Here is a 24,161-nt window from a genome sequence, read left to right as displayed (position 1 = left end):
GTGAACTTGAGACACCTGTCCAGTTACATACCCAATGTTCCCACCACTCCCTTTCCAGATCAGGTGCTAAACCTGCAAGCACTCCCTTCAGTGGAGGAAGACCCAGACTTGTTGTTTCTGTGCCCAGTTCGCGCCGTGCTTTTTTGGAGGTCAGTAGAACGGGAAAGCTGTCTCCAAACAGAGGCTGGCCCATTGGATTGTGGATGCCATTTCCTTGGCTTACCAATCACAAAACCTGCCATGACCCTTGGGAGTCCGGGCACACTCCACTAGAGGTGTTGCGTCTTCCTGGGCACTGACAAGGGGTGCCTCTTTAACAGACATATGCAGAGCAGCGGGTTGGGCTACACCCAATAATTTTGCGAGGTTCTACAACCTCCGTATAGAACCGAGTGTTATGGGGTAACAACAGGTAGGCCAGTCAGCCGGACAGGTGTATCGCTTGCATTAGCACCTTTCCCCTTTCGAGGTGATAATATGCGCTATCATGTCCACAGCAGTTCCCCATAACTGATGAACATTGGATGCCTCTTTAATTTCTTAAGCACTATTCGGTGGCGTACTCGGTGGAGGAGTGACGCCACCAGGCCCAGTACTTGTGGTATGCCCCTTTTCAGGTGAGCCCGCGTACTCAAGCTCAGTGCTCCAAACATGTTAATTCCCCCTCGGTATTCCTGTAGGATGTGTTTCCACTGTTCGGTTTCCCCACAGGTGAACCCTGTGTTTTGCTCTGCCTTGGCCACTGTTGCGGTGTGCCCTCTCTGTTAATAGGGTCCTCCCAGTGGCTTCATTCTATATGATAACTTCCCCGTCGGTAAGTCCATGTGAGGTATTCTCCATATGTTAACCTCCCTCCAGTAGAATGTGGTCTGTGTAGTGCTCTCCCTCCTGGAGAGGGAAGAGCGCTTCCCCAGCGCTATTCTAGCAGGTGCTCGGTGGGAAATTGCTTAACACAAAAATCAGGAAAGTGCCTCCTCCCACCCTTAACGGGAACAGGGAGCACCTTACCTAACTCGCTGGAAGGTCACGATGTGGTCGAGAACTCACAGCGAGGCATGCAACAGCTTGCCCGTGTCCGCTCCTCTGTTCATTGTGACATGGCTCAGCGCCAGCAGTGTTTCATATAGGAACCCCTAGTGTCACTACATCGACACAACGCCGAGTAAGTGACAGACAGGGAACATCTTGGTTACAGACGTAACCTCTGTTCCCTGATGGAGGGAATAAGATGTTGTGTCCCTCCTGCCACGGCGCTGAACTGACTGCTGACATGGCCGGTACTCTCTCGGCTCCTCAGCACAAATCTGAATGAGTGGTGCTCGCCATCTCCTTTTATACCTGTATGTCCAGGGTGGAGAGCAGCATGCAAATTCCACACCAATTTTCATTGGTCCTTTTCTGAATAAAGCAAAGGTGATTGGGGCTCTCAAGAGCGAACTCCTAGTGTCACTACATCGAAACAACGTCTCGTTCCCACCATCAGGGAACAGTGGTAACATCTTCAACCAAAACGTTTGTACAAAACACTCATTTAAGGATTATAGGTTTAAACCTTAGTTTTAGACTTTAGATTTCCAATGTTAAACAATTTATCAAGGTGTTCTTCATGAGAAGCTAGTATCATTATTCACTGTCATGAGTGATTTGATATCTTTGAACCCAATATGCTGAACAAAACCTTGTGTCCCAAACCTCAGCGACTGCAGAGAGACTTCATAGCAAGGAAGACAAACACAAAATTGTTCTGCTGGGTGGAATCAGCCTACAGCCTTTATTGCACATTCCTGTTTGGTTTTGCTCTGGACCACATCCTGGCATTATGTTTAGGCAGAAAACACATTGTCTCGTAGTTTTACCTTTCACCCTGTGAATGCCTGAGTTCACTACATATACCAGACTCCTTTCAATTCAGGTACATATTTTATATATATTTTTTCTCCATTTATTTTGCTTTCTCTTTTTTTTCATCAGTGACAATGCCTGCAACATGCTTCAAAATCGTCATTTTGGCAAACTACGAATAAATTAAAACACATTCAAAGAACACAATTTAAGGACACATTTAAGGACATTAATGAAGAAAACCAGGACAAACAGAAAGAAAAAATACAAAGAAGCGTCTGCTGTTCTTTTTCATATATTTCTTGCTTTTTTGTGGAAAACAAGTTAGCTAGGTAACAATCACAGACCACATGCAGATATAATACAACAGAATCATCTCACTCGTTTGGACGATTAACTCTGTTAGTTTCTGCAAACTACAGATCTAAACTCTATCACAAAAGTATGCTCTTTAAACCGCAAAACATCCAATTTTGAGACATTTTTGACTGGTTATAATAAGTCCTTGGTATAGTATCTCCTTGTGCTAAGTAGGAAAACACAGAACCACTTCTCAATGTCCAAACAGAGTGTGGAGAAGACCAAATGCACTTCAGTATTGATGAGAGACACCATCTGCAACCAGACACAGAAATCCGCAATAAACCACCCATAAGGGTTTATGCATGTTTTTGTTTTTTTTTACAATCGCTGCATTGAATCGAACATTATTTATGTTCGAAGTATAAGTTCTCTGGTGATTAATGTGTATTTTTAATTTTTTTTACTTAACAACCATTCATTTTGTTGGATAACCTTAATATTATAAACACAAATAGCTACTAGATATAAATAAATAATACATTGATAACGGATTAACCTCAGTGTTGTTTCCCTCCATCCTCCTTCAGGGCATCAGCAGTTGTTGTGTTTTATCATTTATACATCTGTATCTTCCTTAAGTTTGTTCAAATGCCATATTAATCAGCAGCTTCTCATGAGACATTTGAAATCTTCAGTGATAACAGAGGGTTTCTACAGAGACTGCAGCAGTTACACAAAGGAAAACACAAAAGGAAATTGTGACAACGTACATTAAACTTTTGGCACATGCTGTTTCCATGTCTGGAGAAGACTATTTTCAGTATATCACATGTATCAGCATATTATAACAAGCAAATGTGTGTTTTTCCCAACTTCAAAGTCTAACTTTAAAGGAATAGTTCACCCAGAAATGAAAATGGTTTCATTATTTAATCACCCTGATGTTGTTCAAACCCAAATGGCTTTCTTTCTTTAGTAGAACACAAAAAAATAAATGTTGCTGATCGCTCTTTTCCGTATAATGAAATTAAATAGTGAATCTAGGCTGTCAAGCTCCAAAATGATAAAAAGCACCATCAAAGTTTCTTATAAAGTTGTCCTTACGACTCATGCGCATTACTCCAATTCTTCTGAAGCCATACGATAGCTAAGACAACAATTCTGCATATTCATATTCAAGCTGTGTTATAATTGGTCACATGACTTGCATTATTCACAATGCCTTTGACATTAAACCTTACTTGCTGCATCTAAGAAGCCATATTTTAATGGCCTCTGACATCAGAGATCATGATTTTCAATGAATAATGACCTAAATTAAATAACTATTCTGGGCTCAATACAAGAATTGTTTTTACTTTTCTGCATATCGTGGTGCCATTTTGTGGTCCGTTCTGCATAACACGGTGGCTCAGTTTAGCTTATCGCAGCCCATTCGGCACATTTCGCGGCCAACCCACCTGAACCCTCGTTTCTCCCGATGGCCAGTCCTCCCCTGATCGGCCCCAAAGTGCGTCGGCCCACCGGTAAAATACCCGGTATGTCAGATTACCAGTCCAGCCCTGATTCTGAGGTTTAACAGAAGAATTAATGCTGCTTTTAATAAAGTTATTCACATGCCTGCCTTTACACCCTCCAAAAATTGGAACATTGTACTGAAAGTGCCTCAATGTAACCCAGATTTTTGTTTTTAAGGAGGGATGAGTCAAAAAATTCTTTTTTGTGACAAATGCTGTCAATTGAGCTTAACTTGAATTGAACCCAGAAATTTCCTTTAAGGTTTTTTCCTCAAACAAAACAATGGTATGGAGTCAGAACACTTGGAATACAGTGCACAAGTCATATGGACTACATTTGTGATACTTCTAAGGAGTTTTTTTGTAAGACTGAAGCTTGACAACCCCAGCCACCATTCACCTTCATTATCGAAAAAAAAAAAAATGGCCAATACATTCATCAACATTTATTCTTTTGTGATCTACTGAAAAAAAAAAGACATTTGTCAAATGGGCTGGGAACGACATAAGGGTGAGTAATATATACACGCAATATGCACACATTTTGTTTACAACACAGAAACGATCTTCCCTTTTAAACCAACACGTCATTAGTATTTCAGACACTGTATTTCAGACACTGTGCGGAGAGTGCCGTTGGTAGGGTGGGGCCTTAAATAAACAGAGCATTTCGATGCTCGCTTCAGATGGAGTCTTGTGACATTCTGGCTTCCCACTGACATTTGAAGAAGTCAATAAACATCAAGGCATCGAGCTGTGGCTCTTTCAGAGCATCAATCAGTCAACTAAACAAGCCCCCCTCATCCACAAGGCTACTGAACAAAGGAGTCGCCCACTCAGCATCTCCCTCTCTCCCTTCTTCTGTCCTTCTTCACTGGCTCTTATTGACAGCAGTGATACCAAGTACACAGTGTACCACTGTGAGTCAAAATAGCACAAGAAAATCAGCACAATTAATGTTGATCGTTTTTGGGGCATCTGCATGTAACAGTGCCAAGTTACAAGTTACTATACTTATGTTGCGTTAACATGGGGTCAGTCTACTCATTTCTCGGCTTTGTTCTGATATATAGGACTCCATGGGGACAGATGCCATGATGGATACCCAAGATCTCACATAAACCACATGTGCAAACATCACCATGTCTGTCACATGCTACACATGCCTCTCGTTCACCAATATGCAACAATCCCATTGGGACATTGACATTTGTTAATGCCATCTGGTTATCTAAATCATCACAATTAAAGGGATAGTTCACCAAAAAAATTAACTTCTGTCATTTATACACCCTCACGTCTTTACAAACTTTAATTCTTCTGTGGAACACCTAAAGAGAAGTTTAAGAGAATGTCCAAGCTGCTCTTTTCCATTCAATGAAAATGAATGGTGACTAGGGGTTGCCGAGCTCCAAAAAGAAAGCACCATAAAAGCATCATAAAAATAGTCCATATAAGTCATGCAATATATTACAAGTCATCTGAAAACATACAATAGATTTGTGTGAGGAACAGACTGAAATTCAAGTTATTATTCACTGAAAATCTAGCTTGACAGCCATTGTCACCATTCACTTTCATTGTATGGAAAACAGCGTCTTGGGCATTCAGCTATAAATAACACATTCTGTGTTGCACAGAAAAAAGAAAGCCATCTGGGTTTCAAAATACATGATGGTTAGTAAGTTATAATGAAATTTTCATTTTTGGGTTAACAATTTCTTTAAGGGATTTTGGTATTCTCCAAAAAAAAAAAAAAATGATATAATGACCTACAGAGGTAAGACATTTTTTTTAAATACTTTTTTTAATTATTATTACTAGGCCTCTGTGTAAGCAACAAGAGTATATTTTCTCCATTTGAAATCAATGACCATTTACGCAACACAGTGATGTCTAAATTTTGCCACGCACAAAGTGGAATAGAGAGAAAGAGAGAGAGAATGAATAGAGCAGCTCTACATAAATTACAATCATCATTTTGCATCCAACCGTGAAAAACAGCACAGCCAATGAGGAGGAAACAAGAAAAAATTTACCTCAAATGTAGTGTAATGATCTGCCTATCTATTAAGTATTAACAAAGTCATTTGCATGTAAATGGGGCAAGTCTGATGCTGTTCAGTGCAATGCATTGTCAGCCAATAAAAAGAAAGAGAGTGATGGAGGGGCACACAGACAGATAGAAAGGGAAATACAGTAAGGTTGTGGTTTGTTGGTTCACATTTAACTAAGTTTAGAGCCTCATTCATATCCAAAGTCCTTTGCTGTATGTAGCTGTAATGATGCCCACTCATGAGTAATTGTAATGTCACAGTCAGTGTCCAGTCCATGGCACCTCGATGAAGAGTGAAACAGGATTGAGTGGATGGGATAGTGAAAGTGCCACATTGATGAAGATTTGTCAAATTTGATGCAGAAGCCTTTTTTCATAGTTAAGTTTGATGATGAAGAACAAAGAAAAACCCAACTGAAAAAGCTATGTCAGGATCACTAGGTCGAAGACACTGACGTCAGCCATCAGACACGGGAGGGGAAACCCAGCCGTACTTCTCATGGGTCTTCACAAGACTCTTGAAGGTAGCCTCGGCTTCCTTGCGACTAAAGGCCTTCTTTGACTTGCCTGCTTTCCTGCAGATGCGACCCTAAAAAGAAATCACAACGTTTGGATATCAATCTTTCAATCATCTGTCAAACTGTAAATGTTAATAATTCAAATTCTACACTGAATTCAATGAGCTCAATTTCAAAGGCATGGTGGAGAGGGCAGTATTGACATTGATGATGTATTTTCTTTTTTTTCCTTGAAAATCTTGATTTTATGTGCATTTTTCTTTGGGGTAAATTTTGACATTCAATATGCAATTGTTTATTAGACAGATCAGAGTATCAGCTATTGACTGTCATGTGTAGTTTATTTTTACCTGGTCCTAAATGTCATGTAAAAAAGCAAACTGTGATTTATTGTTTTACATGCAGATTTATATAAAGTATGCAACTGTCATACTTATGTAAAAGTAAAGATACCTTTGTGGAAAGAAACAGATCAATATGTAAGTCCTTTTATCCACCTTATTCCTACACCCCGCTAAGAAGTGAACACAGTTCGTACGTTCATTCATTTTTTTCTGAAATTTCATCTACTGTACGTCAGTGCACACAAAGACACTGAAACATCCGTAAAGATCTCATACATGTATTTGTATGCTATTTTTCAGAGCGGACAGTTATTTCCTTTTAAAGCCATGTTACACCAGAGTCATGAACAGTTTGTTCATGACAGTCTTGATTTAGCCATTTACACGTGTATATAGTGCTGATCACTTGTCATCGATTTCATCCGAATCACATCCTAATACCAGCTGAAAACGGGGTCTAAATGACAGCTGCCTACATTAGCAAATGCTACAGAACGACGTCCAGTGGACGTTCATACCATTTCCCTAGTAAGACAGTCAGGAATAAGGTGGAAACTATAAACAATCACACGCCGAAGCAAATGGGCCCAGTATGGAAAAAGGACCAGACTTCATGCTAATGGTCAAAGGTCTGGCTTAGCAAGACTAAATATTAACAGATTAGAAATATTAAAAGATTAATTCAGTTGCGGACACTTGCAAATGATTCCTAAGTCTGATCAAGTCTGAGCACATTTAAATATTTTGTTCAGCCTGAATGACTCAAAGCTAGCATGCAGAGATAACTTCTACAAACTGACAATAAAAAAATCACAATCAATACACGTCCTTTACATTTCAAGAGACTGAAAGTGAAGATGCAAAGCATAATTTTTCCAATGTACTCTTGGCTCCAGATTCACAATGTAGCGTGTGGTGTCTTCCAAGTTCCAAGAAGGAAATTACATTTGGATTAAAGGGACTGGGGCATCCACTTTTGGAAATTACATTTACATTTCAAATATAATATAGGGCAAACAATTTAAAGGTGAAGTTTGTAATTTTTCAATATTACACATGCACACAGTAACTTTTTGCATGTGTCATCCTACTGGTGTGGATGCTGCATCATTCAAAATCAATAGTTTTCAGTTACAGATGCCACTGTAGAAATGTAATATTCACAATCAGCCATGATTAATTTAATCCAAGAGTGAAAGTGTCCAATAAAAGACAGTTACTTAGATTAAGTGAGTAGTATTCAGATGGTCATGTGATGCTAAAATTGCAGCCCCCACAAGCGGACCCTCTCCATGTAGAATAAGACATCTTTTATAAGGTTACAGTCCTCTTCTCATGTGAGTAGTCATGATTTTATACATGTTTCAAAATGACAATTAAACTCTTAAGGAGTCAATCTTTTAATGAGGAAAATGACTGAGTGCACATTTAAAGGTATAGTTCAACCAAAAATTTCAATTCTCTTATTATTTACTCAAACTAATGATATCCCATGTGTGTACGATGTTCTTTCTTCATCAGAACATATTTGAAGAAAATTAGAAAAATATCTTAGCTCAGTAGGTCCTTAAAATGCAAGTGCATGATGAGCCGATTTTTGAAGCACCAAAAATCACATAGTCAGCAAAAACACAATCTTTGGTGTGAAAAAGATAAATATTTAAGTACTTTTTTTAAACTCTAAATCATGCTTCCATTCTGCAGTGGTACACACATGTGACGTAATCGCATTGGCATTTGAAACAGATGAGAACTGACTCACACGCATCACCTGGAAGAGCAGCGCTGTTTACAAGTGAGAAGGAGGAACACTGTACAGTAGCTTGGTTGATTTTGGTTTAGATCTGTATTTATCTGTTTCTTTATTAACAGAGGTGCGTTTGTGTGCTTATCCTGGATGTCTCAACCGAGTGCATGAGATTACGTCTGTATCATGGCAACGCGAATAAGTCCACGAGAGACCGCTTGAACTATGCCCTCTGGTGAAGCTGAAAAGAAGTGATGATTTAGAGTTAAAAGTACTTAAATATCTATCTTTTTAGCACCAAAAGAGATCGTATCACTTTAGAAGACATTAATTTAACAGCTGGAGTCTTATCGATGACATATACGCCGACTGTCTACAAGTAAGCCATTCATAGGTTGACATTCTGGCAGTGTGTAAACACTCAGTACATTTCCATGCACTTTAAAAATTTGATTTCTTGTAGATTAAAAAACGTAATTCTTCTTGTTAAAGTCACGTAAACGCTTCAGTCTGACTGAAATCATACCTGTCAAATTTTTAAATAGATGATCTAGGCAAACTGATTGTAGCACGCTTATTCTTTCAAATATTTGATAACGCACTGAGCAGCTTAACTTTGCAAAAACCTGCTGTTGCTCCAATATAACTGCAAATGTATAACGTTCTGAATGTGGTTCTGTGAAGCTACTATCATAATATTGCTCTGTTTTTTTAGCTGTTGGACATGTTCATTTTGTCCTAAACCAGTGGTTTGAGTTTGGGTTGGGACTTTCTGTTTGTCAAAACAATGGAAGAGGGGGTTGGGGCTTTGGTATGAAATGGGTGGTAGGCATAGTTTGAGGAACATGTTTACAAATTATGTTTGCAATTACATTTGTAGCCGCTAGCAGCAAATAAATTACACACTTCGCCTTTAACACTAACTTTATAAACTGTAAGTCTCTCAAATATTGAGCTTACAAGCTGCTTTGAAACTATGTGTGTTGTGAAAAGCACTACACAAACAAAATTGACTTGACTTACAGTACATTTGTGCCTAGGTACAGGTTTGCTATAAAGACTCAAAGAAAAGAGTCTCTTTCAAAATTAACTGATATGTATGAGGATCAAGCAGGGAGAAAAATAAGAGTGTAGGTGTTACGTAAACGTAGGTTTACGCACCTGGTTTTTCGGGTTATTCCAGGTCTTTTCTTATATTATGTATCTGACATGCAGACATGTGAATGACTGATTTGGGTGTGATGAAATGTTCACAGGGTGTGAACCACTTTCAAAGACTTTTCTATTTACAATTTCAAAGACTGCCCTGAGCTTTGAAGACAAATCAAGAGGCTGTACTTGATAAAACCTCCAGCTGAATTGTTTAAACAAGCTTCACAAGCATCTTAACACCAGGTTAAGCCATTTTGATCACCGCTAAAGCATAATGAGAACAGAAGGGATGTTGTGGTTTCCCGGACTGCTGCTGCCCACAGTAAAAACATGCAGTTCTTCCATATTAAGATATTTTTCCTCTAAAGGGATAATTTAAAAGTATAATAAGAGATGTCAATGTTCTTTGCTAATGTGAGGATATGTCTGTTCTCCTTCAGAGGACCTATGTTCATGAAAGAATTTGTTAAAGATTGCAGACAAAGGATCAATTTAACTTCTGTGACCTTTGAATTTTGGAGTTAAAAAGTGTACAATGAGGATAGGGTATCAATCAGGAATTTATTGGATCATGAAAAGTGGGCATTACATATCAGAATAAGGCCAAGTGGTTGTTGGGGAGGCGTTGACATATAAAGCCCAAAGAATACTTCAGTCAGTCGTGAACGCTATGCGCCTGCGTACAGGGCGAGTGATGCAAATTTCGTCATCAGCAGAGTGCTCGAGCATTGAACGCGTGTGACCCGATGTTTCTAACCATGCATACTCTGAACATGCAGTATTCGCATGGGCCTGGAATTATTTGCACTTATTAGCAGGTCCTCAAGGTGGCATCACTCATAGTTGAGCAGTAGGGCTGGGCGAAAGGACGATGTATTTGGATATCGACGATATCTGACAAATATTCCAATATCGATATTGACGCTCATTGACAGACAATGTTCAACGATATCAGGAAATGACAAAACCATGGAGTTTGGAAGTTGCCAAAAATTTTAGTAGCCCAGGGTTTAAAATTAGCACCTGCGAGTCGTGAGTTCATGTGCAGTGGTGGGTGACCTGAAAGATATCTTGACACATTACAAGAGATGACAAAGACACGTGCTTGAAGAAACACACTTTATTATATATTTAAGAACAGACGACAGAAAAGCCATTGATGCGTGTGTATGATTCGCAGTTTGTTTAGAGGAATGAACACACACATGTAAAGATTTCTCTATTTCAGTCATCTGAACAGTCAGAACAGTTTGCTACAATAGAGTCATCTATGACAATGCTACAAATTACCTAAGACATTCTCAGGAGGTGCTCAGGGTTACGTTTTATTTCCGCAGAACAGTTCCAGCTTAACATGCATTGTGAACCCAACTCTGCAGGTTCACAAAAAATAAAATAATACAAAAACACCTTGAACCCAAAATGTATTATATTTCAATTATCCTTATTATTATGTTTACATTTACAATTTTCTTTATATCTTAATTTGTATCAGTCATTTTCCACCTGTTTTTGTAGCTGTATACTTGCTTGACAACAAATGTGAGGTGGTTAAATATGAAGTTTTTGACCACTATTTTAATTGCTTTTTTGTTTCGTTTTTATATCGTGAACATATATTTGGCATACTGCCTAGCCCTAATACGAACGTAGAAACAACAAAAGTTGATGTGCATGTCAAGAGCACATGTGTGAGGAAATACCTGCAATTGTATAACTGAAGTCTAATGGAATATAAAAACATTTTCATGGGTCTAAACTTCTGAAGACAAACAGTCCTGTATCTCATATCACACCTGTGTATTCACAAAGTGTCAAATTAAGTATATAGGGATGTTAATGATTAACCGATAATCTATTAATTGTTCTTAATAATTTGATCGATTAAGCTTATTGATTGTCGATGAATTAAACAGTCTAAATGCTTTAAAATACATAAAACTAAGAATATTTTAAGAGGAAAATGCCAATACATGTAATTCCTTAGTGTTTTAATTTTAATTATATTCAAACAATAGGCTATATGCACATATTATTTGGAGTCCTCATGTGCATTTTGCAGTGTTAACGATTACTGGATTAATTCATGCACTGTTTTGAAGGATCTGATTCTGCATGAAATGCATTACTATACCACATGGATAAACAAATGTGATAGACTGCAGCATCCACTAAGTGAGCAAAAAGAATGTGGTTCTAGATGCCCCAGGACAGGGGTCGATCTAATGCCAGTGCTGATGTAAGACAGCAGGGACAGGGAGACGGAAATAGCCCTCTCTTCCCACAGGCTCTATCAGTCAGACTGAGGTCTAATGGCCCAGAAGTAACAGTGTGAGCTCAATCGAGAAGAGCCTGCCCTATCCCCTTAGAAAGCCTGTGATTTTTGGATTAAAAGGAACCAATTGAGCCTTATTTAATCTTTATTGTGTTTGCAGTCTCTCTTGGAAATCGCTTCTCTCACGCATGAGATGCTTCGGTGGATGCGGGAATGCACGGGGAGTTGTGTCAATGTTAATCCATGTTATTCGCATCAGGATTTTGCCTGCAGCACGCTAAAGGCATCAGCGAAGCTCGACTACGCTATTTTGGTTTAGTGAGTATCGAATGCAACACAGTACCCGTGTGAAGTGCCTGATGGGTAATCCTGTGAATAGAGATCAGTCAATGGCCGCGCTTGGCCTCTGTGCACACTGGGATAGCACAGGAGGCTGGGATTATGTAACCAACATGTGCCAGATAAGGGTAAACAGTGCATCATAGCATCACATGAAGCGTACAGCCACTTGTGATTCATGATGACATGCCTATGGTCTCATGACAAAGAGGAAGTTGTCTATTGATGCAATGCAAGGCAAATCAAGAATATTTTGATCACTTAAGCCAAGTAGGACTGAATAAAGAAGACTTATAATCAACATCCTATCGTAGGAGCCCCAAACAAATGAATAAAAAACTATTTAACTGAGATGGATGGATGGACAGATGGAGGGACAGACAGATAGATGAGGTGTCTATCTGTGAGATGAAAGTTATTATAAAATATTACTTTGAAAATCTAGTTTTAATATTATTATATTATTATTATTGGTGGTTCCTGGGTTGGCTTAGAGTCTGGGTGGAGGGTCCCTGGTTCTGTAAAGGTTGAAAACCCCTGCTCTAGCCTAATGAAATCAATAGTCCTTAGTTTTGATGTAGGATTATATCAAGTAAAGCTTTCCAGCTTTGTTATTGATGTTATATTGCATTTAGGAATAACAAAGTACATTTCCATTGCAGTGCTACTTAATGAACACATAGGAAAGCCTGTGAGAACCAGCTCTGCAGATACAATTTCCACAACCCAAGCATTTCAAGAATAAAGAACATTCGATAGAATTCAAATAAATGTCAAAGCACGTCTCTGACAAGAAGCTTTTTGAAGACAATTAACTAGCACATGGTTTGTTGAATTTAAAACGTATTAAATCCAAAGACTATAAACCCTGAATGCTCTGCAGTAAAGGATGAAATGTGGCCTGTCATGTCCTTTTATCATACAATAGCTGCATATTAATTGGGGGACTGTTGTGTCAGCAGCAGCTAAAATGGTAATTACCCTTGAGTGCTCTGGGGCATTTGAGGAAAAATGGTTATCTAGACACTGCTGGCTCAGACTCATCATGAATTAGGCTTTTAAGAGCTCTTGACATGTTGAAGTAAGGTAAGATGAACAGACCATTTCTCTTAAATTTAAAACAGCAGGATTCTCATCCATTTCCATGATCCCCACACTGATCTTTGCAATCATCCTTAGAACCACACTAATGACCAATGTGATCTATCTTTGGAGCTCATCTAATCACATTACTAGTCTAGATCCAGGCTGCAGTACACCCATAAGACAAAATGGTTATAAATAGCACCAGATAAAGTTTCTTTGGCTAGTAATAATAGCAGCATCATTTCTGGTGCTAAATAGCCTCTTAAATGTTCCACAAAGAACCCAATTTGGGTATTGCAGGTGCAAATAACTTTAAATGGATAGTTCACCCAAAAAGACAATTCTCTCATCATTTACTCACACTTACACACGTATGACTTTCTTTCATCTGCAAAATACAAATTAAGACTTTTTGATGGAGGTACTGTGTAATGTGTTTATATCCATACAGTGCAAGTCAATGGGGTCCAACCCTCCCAAGCTTCAAAAAGGGTATAAAGGGAGCATAACGGTAATGCATTCAACTAAAAAAAGTTTAATCCACGTCTTAAGCGATACGATCGGTTTTGGGTGAGAAACAGACTGAAATGCTGCAACTCCTTTCATTACACTTCCACGCGCAATCAAGCTTCAAATCATGATTAGACTGCAGATGTCAAGATTTATAGTGAAAAAGGAGTTGCATTTGGTCTGTTTCTCACCCATACCACTTCAGACATCATTAAATTAAACCACTGGAGTTTTAAGGATTACAGTAATGGAGCTTGAAAGAGTTGGTCTCCATTGACTTGCATAGTAAAAACACCTTATATCCCATTTAATACATCTCCATTTGTGTTATGCAGAAGAAAGTCAAACGAGTTTGAAAGGTGTCATAAAGGCGATAGAATTAGCTTTTTTGGGGGTGAACTATTCCTTTAAAGACTAACTCAAAGATCCATTTTAGCAAAAAGCATGCATTTGGTTCTAAATTGAACTATTGCAATAGATAAAGGAACTAAAGAACCCTACTTTAGAATGTTCCATTTGAAAGCAGCATTGAAACAGTAACACGACAAACATTCTAATGCACTGTATCGTAATTTTGCATGTGTTCACGTATCTAGCTTGTAATTACATAGTTATTGCTATGCAATTACACACACATGCAATACATGTAACATGAGCGCCATTATATGGACTCTGTATTGATGTTGATGGATATTGGGTGAGCATCACATGATTTTCGATGTAAAAATCACCTGTGCGAGGGTAAAAAATGGAGGATGGCGTCAAGAAACACTATGTAAAAAAAAAAACAATGCTGGTATGGCGCAACCCATCCTCACCTGTCCTTTCACCAGACTGGCAGCGAACTGCCTCATCACGGCCTCGACGGTATACGCGCTCGACCAGCCGCGGGGCGTTAATAACTCCATGCAGATCGCGCCGCCGTCCAGCACGTATCCGTTCTCCAGCCGCGGCGTGAGCACGCGCATGAACGGCGGAGAGAAGGGGAAATTGTCGGGGAAGGTGACGTTCAGCAGTATGAACTCGGTGTTGGTCTCCTTCATGTCCTGCCACAGCGCGGAGTCCTTGTCCACCTGGTGCAGCTTGACGTTCCAGTCAAACAGGTTATCGTCCGCCAGCTCCACCGTAATAAAGTTATCGCCGAGCCGCCGGATGTCCTGCAGCTCCTTCATCAGTCTCCGCGTCCGCACCTGGGTGCAGTGCAGTCGGGTCGCCGCCAGCGGAGGCACCACTGACGCGCTCGTCGATTTGCTACCCCCCGTTTGCTGTTTCTCCTTCGTGTCCTTGCTCGGTTTGTCCTGTTTGACGACTGGCTTGTCCTTCCCGGACACGTCGAAGCGCTTGGCTTTGATTTCTGGCGTACTAAGGATGTTGTTGGTCTCGTTGCTGGTGTTGCAGTGCTTCGTGATGTTATTTTTCTGGTTCCCTTTAGTCCCTTTCAATGAGCCCTGGTGGTGATGCTTCGGGTCCTCCGTGTCTCGGTCGTGCAGACGAATTAGCCCGATTTTTCGCAAAAGAGTAGCCATTATTGTTTTGCTGCTCAAATATGTACAACTCTCCTGATCGAGATGGATGCGATGGAGCTCGAAAGATAAGACCTTAAAGCAGCCCGTCCTTAATGCATCATTTCCCCTCACGAGCGCACTGGAACACAAGAGCAATCATTTATTACCATGCATTCAGTATCACAGACTGCCGATTTCGTGCAAGACACCCTCAGATGACTGCAGACAGACAGCGATTGGCTACAGTTCACACATACAGTGTTAAAACCCTATGATATGTAATCATATAATTCATGCATACTATTCCTCCACCGACTTACCCCGACGAACCGTTTGCTTGCAGCCGATCGTCAAAAACATCTGACGATAAGATGGTGCACGTCAGTCTATTCCTGTAATTCCCAATGAGGCAAAGCCTTTGATGCAACCGCAGCTGCTGCAAGAGGCACGATAATGTTGCTTGCAATAAACCGATCTGATGATCTGGCACGAAGGGTGCGCACGCACACACTGAAGAATAGCAGGAGCGGAGCACCTCAGTAGGTTGGCTTCCGCTGTACCTGTACAGAATGAGTAATCGACTGTCTTGCACGCTTTGATTTTTCTTCCCACTCGTATTCCGTCAAGTCCCGCCCTTCAACTCATCACTGTTTGCCTGGTGCTTAATTGACATCTCAATTGTCCAACCGCAGTACAGCTCATTGGCTCTTACTAGCCAATCCTGTCGCAGGAAGCGGCCTGTCGGAATGCCGGTGGGGAAAATGAATAGGGGAATTCAGATGCATCAAAACAGCCATAGTGAAGAAACCCGAAAACCGTTTGTGTATGAAACTGCAGAACGAGTCATAAATGTGTCAGCATGTTGTTTTGGACTATATATTTAATGGTCACAGTCATATAAAATGGTTATTTACGTCCTAATAATTGTAGTGAAAAGTCAACAGACTTTACAGCAATTTGAAATGCTTTACGGCACAACGAAGGAATCCGTCACCAAGATAACAGGTCATCCTCGCACACTATTGGTTGTGACGCTACCGGAAAGCGGATCGCTGTCATGGGAGCTGCGTAATGTGATGACAAGTCCGTTTTTGTCATTAATTTTGTTATTTTATTACAACTACTTTATCATTGACTTAACTTTATGTAAAATTCAGATCGACATGGCCGAGAAGTTTGATAATCTCGAAGAGCACCTCGAGAAATTCGTCGAGAATATACGGCAACTTGGAATTATTGTCAGCGACTTTCAACCCAGTAGTCAAACAGGACTCAACCAAAAGCTGTGAGTTGTGATCTGTTAACTCTATCACACAAAATCACTACATTGATTTGTACGAATACCTACTCATAATATCTAAAGAAAAATTATGGCGTTGAATGATGATGATGATGATGATGATGATGATGATGATGATGATGATGATTGTTGTCCAGCTCTCGCGCATCTGTGTTGCCACGTTCATTCATTAAACCACGAGTCATTAAAAAAAAAAAATAATAATAATATGGCAAAAATCTATTTATGCAGGAACTTCATGATCACAGGACTGCAAGACATTGAGAAGTGCCGCCAGCAGATTCATGATATCAACGTACCGTTGGAAGTATTCGAGTGAGTAACTGAGTGTGTTTTGCAAATCTCAAGCAACAAATTGCTTGCAAATGTAATGTTGATGGTAATTCTTCTCCACTCACATTAGAGGCAAACAGGGTAAAGATAAATTACACTATGAAAGGAATTTCTCTTAAACTCCATTCAGTTATGTAATTGGATTTGGGTTACATTTTGAAGCTTTTTAGGGAAATATTAGTCATCAAATTGATAGATCTTTCCAGACCATAAACAGTTTGTGTCATACATTATACTGGAAAGATCTGTGTCATACTGTGATCTCACACTTAACCCGCAGATATATTGATCAGGGGCGTAACCCTCAACTCTACACCAAGGAGTGCTTAGAGAGAGCCTTGGCTAAAAACGAGCAGGTGAAAGGAAAGATTGACACTTTGACTGTGAGTATTACTTTTAACATTTGAATGTATATTAAGTGTGCGCAACTTTCTTATTTTTAAGTTAAACATGCCAGCAGTGGCATATTTGTGAAGAGAGAATGTCAATAAACATGGAACTATGCGAGTGAGTATTGAATTGCTGTGTGGTTTTTGAATAGTATTAAAATCTGTTCATTTTAAAGGTACTATAAAGCTTTAAATCACAATGATCTAAGCTACAGAAAATAGCTGAGCATTGATTTATTAATCTCTTGGAGTTTGAGCTTAAATTCTTTTGAATTAAAACTAATACATTTCTTTGGAAGAATGCTGACGGAGGTCTTTGATGTACAAATTTGAATACAAATTTAAATGTTACATACACCTAACCAATTACATTAAAACTCAGATTTTCACAATTCCTGCCATTTAATCGTAGAAATCATTCCCTATCTTAGGTCAGTTTGGATCACTAATTTATTTTAAGAATTTGAAATGTCAGAATAATATTAGAGAATGATTGATTTATTTCAGCTTTTATTTCTTTCATCACATTCCCAGTGGGTCAGAAATTTACATACACTTTGTTAGTATTTTGTAGCATTGCCTTTATATTGTTTAATTTTGGTCAAACAGTTTGGGTATTCTTCCACAAGCTTCTCACAATAAGTTGTTGGAATATTAGCCCATTCCTCCAGACAGAACTGGTGTAAATGAGTCAGGTTTGTAGGCCTCTTTGCTCGCACACGCTTTTTCAGATCTGCCCACATATTTTCTATCGGATTGAGGTCAGGGCTTTGTGATGGCCACTCTAATATCTTGACTTTGTTGTCCTTAAGACATTGTGCCACAATTTTTGAGGTATTCTTGGGGTCATTGTACATTTAGAAGACCCATTTGTGACCAAGCTTTAACTTCCTGGCTCATATCTTGAGTATCTCTTCAATATATCCACATCATTTTACTTCCTCATGATGCCATCATCTATTTTGTGAAGTGCACCAGTCCCTCCTGCAGCAAAACACCCTCACAACATGATGCTGCCACCCCCATGCTTCACGGTAGGGATGATGTTCTTCAGCTTGCAAGCCTCATCTTTGTTCCTCCAAACATAATGATGGTCATTATGGCCAAACAGTTACGTTTTTGTATCATTAGACCAGAGGACATTTCTTCAAAATTAAACTTTGTCCCCATGTGCACTTGCAAACTGTAGTCTGGCTTTTATGGTGGTTTTGGAGCAGGGGCTTCTGCCTTCCTTAGCAGCCTTTCATGTTGTATCGATATAGGACCCATTTTACTGTGGATATAGATACTTGTCTACCAGTTTCCTCCATTATCTTTACAAGGTCCTTTGGCGTTACTCTGGGATTGATTTGCACATTTTGCACCAAACTACATTCATCTCTAGGAGACAGAATGTGTCTCCTTCCAGAGCGGTATGATGGCTGCGTGGTCCCATGGTGTTTATACTTGCGTACTGTTGTTTGCACAGATGAATGTGGTACCTTCAGGCATTTGGAAATTGCTCCCAAGGATGAACCAGACTTGTGGAGGTCCATATTTTTTTTTCTGAGGTCTTTGCTGATTTCTTTTGATTTTCCCATGATGTCAAGCAATGAGGCACTGAGTTTGAAGGTAGGCCTTAAAATACATCCACAGGTACTCCTCCAATTCAGTACACCTCCTATCAGAAGCCAATTGTCTAAAGGCTTGACATCATTTTCTGGAATTTTCTTAAGCTGCTTTAAGTCACAGTTAACTTGTATGTAATGTATGTAAACTTCTGACCCACTGGATTTGTGATATAGTCAATTAAAAGTTAAACATTTGTTGGAAAAAATACTCCTGTCATGCACAAATTAGCTGTCTATTATGGACACATTTTAGAACTAAATATTGTCTTGTTTTTCCTGGCTGATGATCATCTTCTAACAGCCTAGATACTTTCAGAAGACATTTAACCTGGAATGTGTAACTTGTAAAAGCACTAGACCGATCTTATTTTAACACAAAACTTTCTACTGTAGATAGCTAGTGTTCCTAGTATATTTAGACTAATACAAACATAGGCACACTCTCTTACAATGTTGTGCACTGTTTTTATCCACAGAAATTTAAAAGCCTCCTAATTTCCGAGCTGGGCAAGGTTTTCCCTGAAGAGATGGCTAAATATAAGGCAATTCACGGAGATGACCCTCCTTCATGATTAACATTGCCAGTGCCACAACACATCAAGATGTACATATGTTTATATTAATATGATATTCTTTTTTTTACAATTCAGAGTCATCGACCAAATATGCAACTTTTTTCAGAGTCATCGGCCAATTTTCATCTTTGTATTTACCTTTGTATGTCACACTTCTGGTTTGAGAATTGAGGGATATATTGGGACATCCTGAAAACAGTGGAAAGATTTTTTTTTGTCATGCATTGTATGTTTCGCAGCATAGTTTTTATTTTCCTGTTGAATAAATTATTATTCTATTTCTTTTACTTCTATGAATAACTGCATTTCTGGGGTAATACAAATGTGTCAGTATGGTTGGGCAAAATTCTGAATTTAAGAATTAGCTTCTCTTTAAAAAATTGGTTGGAATTTGAATTCAGTTGGTCACTCCCTACATGATGATGAAATAAAACGATGGGAGGAGGAATTTTATGAATTGTAATTGAAAGAAATTCAACAATCACACAGTAGAGGACTTTCATTAGTACAAAACAAAATAATAAAAAAATAAAAACAGCACAAATAACTTTTGTGTTCATAGAGTTAATTTGTTTGATGACATATAAATGTACATTTCTACTGGTGGCTTTTTAAACATTATTACCATCTAATATTTATGGAAATACCCCATGTCTGTGAATGATAACATAATAATGGATAATGTAAACTTAAAAATTAAGTAAATTATTAAAAACTACACTTGCAGCAATTATGAATATCTTGGAAGTTAATTTTAGCTTTAATTACTTTAAATTCCGTATCCTGTTTTCTACCTAAATTCAAATTGAAGAAGTGGAATTTAAAGGCATTCTCAATTTAAATCTGAATGGTACACAACCCTTTTTAATAGAGCATTTATAAAACCTCTTTCAGGTGTTTTTGATCAAATTTGTGCCAGTGGCATCAAGTTACCACCTGGCGTGCCCTATTTTACCCTGCTCTGTAATCTTACACTACATGTCTGGTGGTGGAATTGATTTCTAAGCATTCTCCTTTAACCGCATGACACCACTTACTAGTCCTAGAGGTTAAATGAGAATTGACAGTGAAACTATCCTTGATGACAATCTTAAGGCAGTTTTACCTTTGACCTGTGTATTTGCATATGACTCATCGTAAATTGGAGGAGTTACTTTATTCATTCGCATGATATTGTTGTCACGGCTCCCGTGAGTTTGTCGGGTTGTTCTGTGTTTTATTATTTTCTCTCCACACCCTCAGTGGCACGCCCCTGTCCGTCATCACCCAGTCCACCAAGCCAGTCACCTTCTCTGGAAATCGGTCTCTGAAAATCATACAGAGCAGTTGTCCTTTTACCTGATCCAATTTCCATCGGCACCGGTAGTGTTGGGGCATCCTTGGTTGGTAATGCAAAACCCACACATATACTGGCCAACCAACACTGTTCTTGCATGAAGTTACTGTTTGTTGCAATGTCTTAACTCTGCTGTCTCGCCTGTCTAGTCTTGTTTCGTTGTAAGGATGAACCGGCAGATTTATCCGGATTATTGTTGATAGACCATGACTTGAGTGTAGTGTTCAGCCAGTCCCGCGCTGTCACCGTTCCTCCTCATCGCCCGTACGGCTGTGCGATTGAATTGCTTCCTAGCTCCTCGCCTCGGGGATGGCTGTATTTGCTCTCGGCTCCCGAGAGGGAGGCCATGAACAGGTATATCAGTGATTCTCTGTCAGCCAGTCTCATCTTCTCTTTCTCGTCGCCAGCAGGGGCTGGGTTCTTCTTCGTGGAGAAGAATGGCTCATTTAGACCCTATATAGATTATTGGGAGTTGAATGACATCACTGTGAAGAATCGCTATCCTTTACCATTGATGTCCTCAGCTTTCGAACTCTTGCAGGGAGCGTCTGTCTTGAAATTGGAATTATGTCTTGTCCGGTTTAGGACGGGGGAGTTTGGTGTTGGAGCGATCCTGTCACAGCGTTCTTCCTCGGACAGAAATATACATCATGTGCTTTTTTTCACACAGCTTAACACCAGCAGAACGGAACTATTATGTTGGTAACTGAGAATTGCTGACTGTTCTGTTGGCTTTGGGTGAGTGGCATAATTGTTTAGAGAGTTCGTGGGTACCTTTCGTGGTCTGGACTGTCATGGCCCTGGTGAGTTTATGGGTTTGTTCTGTGTTTTTTGTTGTTTTCTCTCCCTCATGTCTTGCATGCATGATCAATGTTTCCAAGGGAACATTGATTGTTCCCAGGGTAACGCTAATCATGCCACTAGCATGCTAGCAGCACCTGGTTCTCCACTGATTCACTCCCTAATTAATCTCTTCGTGTTCTCAATATCTTTGCTTGATTGATGTTTGATGTGAAGAACTTACCTCACGCTCTCTGCCTAGTTGGTCCTGTCTCTTGTATCTGTTTGGTTGCATGTCTCTGCCCGCATGTCGGGAGTGTGGTTGCCTTCCAGTCTGCTAGGTACTGTTCTCTGCACCTCACTATGCTTCAACGGAGGATTCCTACAAATCTGCTCCCACAATTTACACACTCGCCTTCCAACACAATATTCAATGATTTGCCCATTGCGCGACCACAGTGTGCCACACACTACTCCCCGATACTGCAGCCGATGCTGGGATCCTCAGTCTTTGCCAGCACAGTTTAAGTGAATATTTATTGTTAATAAATCCTTTGAACTGTTCCTCTGCTCTTGGGTCTCTTTGTCTCGCTCTCTGAAAATTGTAGTCAGAACATGAAGAGGTCTCTCTGAACAGTGAAAGGCAGGTCATTAGTGCTTTGTACTCGAATAAAAAAGACTATAAGTTTAAATATTTGTCTCTCTGAAAAACCTTTTGTCCAGTCAGTGGAGGTTTTGTAACTCTTTTGTAAGACTTAAATGCTTTTAAATCTCCTATCTCTGAACATCTGCTGTATGATTAGTCAGTCTTTCACAAAAGGAAATCTTTTTAAAACGTAAATGGCGAGCTGTTAGAGTGTTGGCTATCATTTACAGCTAGTCATTATCACAAAATAAACAGGGTTGTCTTGTATCACACTAAAGGGGCTTATTTTGTGAAAATAACAGGCTGGTGGTTCCAAATCAAATAATTGGACATAAAATATTGATTGAGTTGAAATAATTGTATTCACTTACATTTAGATTGCAGAGTGATATGTGAGACAGAACACGAGCACAGCTGTATAGCATAGATTGCCTGGATAAGAGGCCATTTAAACAGTGTTGCTGTGAAGAATGGTCGTTATTCAGATGTATTTCACCGCAGCCACTACTGACCAGTTTTAAAATGGTTATTTTGCTTTTTTAATCTAAATTTGTGTAAAAACATTGTAACTTTTGGCAGTCCGATGATAGACAGACAGACAGATAGATGGGTGTCTAAGCGATTCATGCAACAAGAGGTCATCAGGATTATCTGATGCTCATTTATTAAACTGCCCTCTTTCATAGAAATATTCTATAAACAACTAAGCACAAAAACGGCAGTGGGAGGAAAGTAGCAGTATAAACACGACAAAGAGAAAGATCATACTGTGCAAAAGTATTCCTTTCTAGTTTCTTACAGGTAGGTGCAGTTTTGAGCGGTGGTGTGCATGTTCTTGCATGCGGTGGGCAGCCATTGGGGTCTGTTCACTGCCGTGACATTTTTGTGGGTGAATAGTGAACATCTTGTGACTCATGAGGTGAATAATCATATCTTCTATAGTATGACTTCGTTTCAACAAACACCTCTTCCACCTCCTCACACTCTCTTTTCAAAATCTCCAAACCAAGACCAAAATTATCAATTGTAACTCCTCCAAGAGCTTTCAAGCTACGGCCACCAAACCTGGCACAGATCTTGGGTGTTTCTCAGTGCTAAGAATGTAGAGGACGGACTTGTGTTTTTATGAGGAGCAGTCTTTCCAGGCAACCTTGGAAGAATGAACTCTGAAGAACAGGAGTATGTACAACGCATCTATTGCGAGCTTTGAGATGTGCTGTGATCTTCCTGTTGCGCAATTGTTCGTCCCAGTAGCAAAGATGCTATGAGACACTGGGCTATTTCTCTTCAGGAGTTAAGACACATAAAGATGTCTTCTATTCCTTCAGAGTCGTGTTATACGAACAGGTATCTCTAGATCTTCTCACACACGTGCTCTTGACTTGCACATCCACTGTTGTTGTCTTTGCTTTCATCTTCTGATGTTTAGTGGTGATTACATGCTCTTCTGGCACTTCTTCATCACTTTCTTCTCAAATATGAATGTTTCCACCTCAAGAACCCACTTATTAGTGCAGATAATTTCAGGCGCATGTGCATTCTGCATGTTCAAAGACGCAAAGTAAGAAATACAGAGCTGCGCGCGTTCAGTGCTCGAGCACTCTCTTGATAGTGAGAATTGCGAGCCCTGTATGGAGAGGCTCAGCATTAACTTCTGACCAATGGACTTTGGGCTTAAAAATAAAAATTCAACCCTAAAAATTGCATTTTAGTACCGGTCCTGCTTGGGTCCCAACTATAATGTGGGTCTATTAGATTTTTTTGCCCCATTTTAAGGTCTGTGTGGCTAAAATTTGAAGTCTCATCACTAAGGTAGGAAACATACTTAATGCAAGTACATGTACACACATGTGAGCGCCTAGCCAATGCATTGTCAACGTGCGTTCTTGCTAATGTTATGAATTGTGCTCTGTCACATTTTGATGTGCAACAACACAAAAAAATTAAGATTGGGTGGCTTGAAGCGTGTGCGTTCATGTACTTGCATAGAGTATTTTT

General features: G+C 39.5%; 2 protein-coding genes across 2 annotated transcripts; one reads left to right on the top strand and one right to left on the bottom strand.

The window, feature by feature from the left end:
• Positions 1-1,752: 1,752 nt before the first annotated feature.
• On the bottom strand, positions 1,753-15,770 carry LOC127651045 (ubiquitin-conjugating enzyme E2Q-like protein 1). The gene is made up of 3 exons (XM_052136749.1): positions 15,515-15,770; positions 14,508-15,333; positions 1,753-6,307 (listed from the first exon to the last, which is right to left on the bottom strand). The coding sequence occupies exons 2-3, from the start codon at positions 15,213-15,215 to the stop codon at positions 6,176-6,178; spliced, it is 840 nt and encodes a 279-aa protein (XP_051992709.1). The 5' UTR covers positions 15,216-15,333; positions 15,515-15,770; the 3' UTR covers positions 1,753-6,175.
• Positions 15,771-15,948: 178 nt separating this feature from the next.
• LOC127651047 (mediator of RNA polymerase II transcription subunit 10-like) lies at positions 15,949-20,122 on the top strand. Its single transcript, XM_052136751.1, has 4 exons — positions 15,949-16,479; positions 16,726-16,809; positions 17,108-17,210; positions 19,303-20,122. The coding sequence occupies exons 1-4, from the start codon at positions 16,097-16,099 to the stop codon at positions 19,396-19,398; spliced, it is 666 nt and encodes a 221-aa protein (XP_051992711.1). The 5' UTR covers positions 15,949-16,096; the 3' UTR covers positions 19,399-20,122.
• Positions 20,123-24,161: the final 4,039 nt, after the last annotated feature.

The sequence above is a fragment of the Xyrauchen texanus genome, chromosome 10 (assembly GCF_025860055.1).
Source record: "Xyrauchen texanus isolate HMW12.3.18 chromosome 10, RBS_HiC_50CHRs, whole genome shotgun sequence".
Taxonomy (NCBI): domain Eukaryota; kingdom Metazoa; phylum Chordata; class Actinopteri; order Cypriniformes; family Catostomidae; genus Xyrauchen; species Xyrauchen texanus.
Note: the sequence above shows the minus strand (reverse complement) of the source record. Positions and strands in the feature narration are given on the sequence as shown.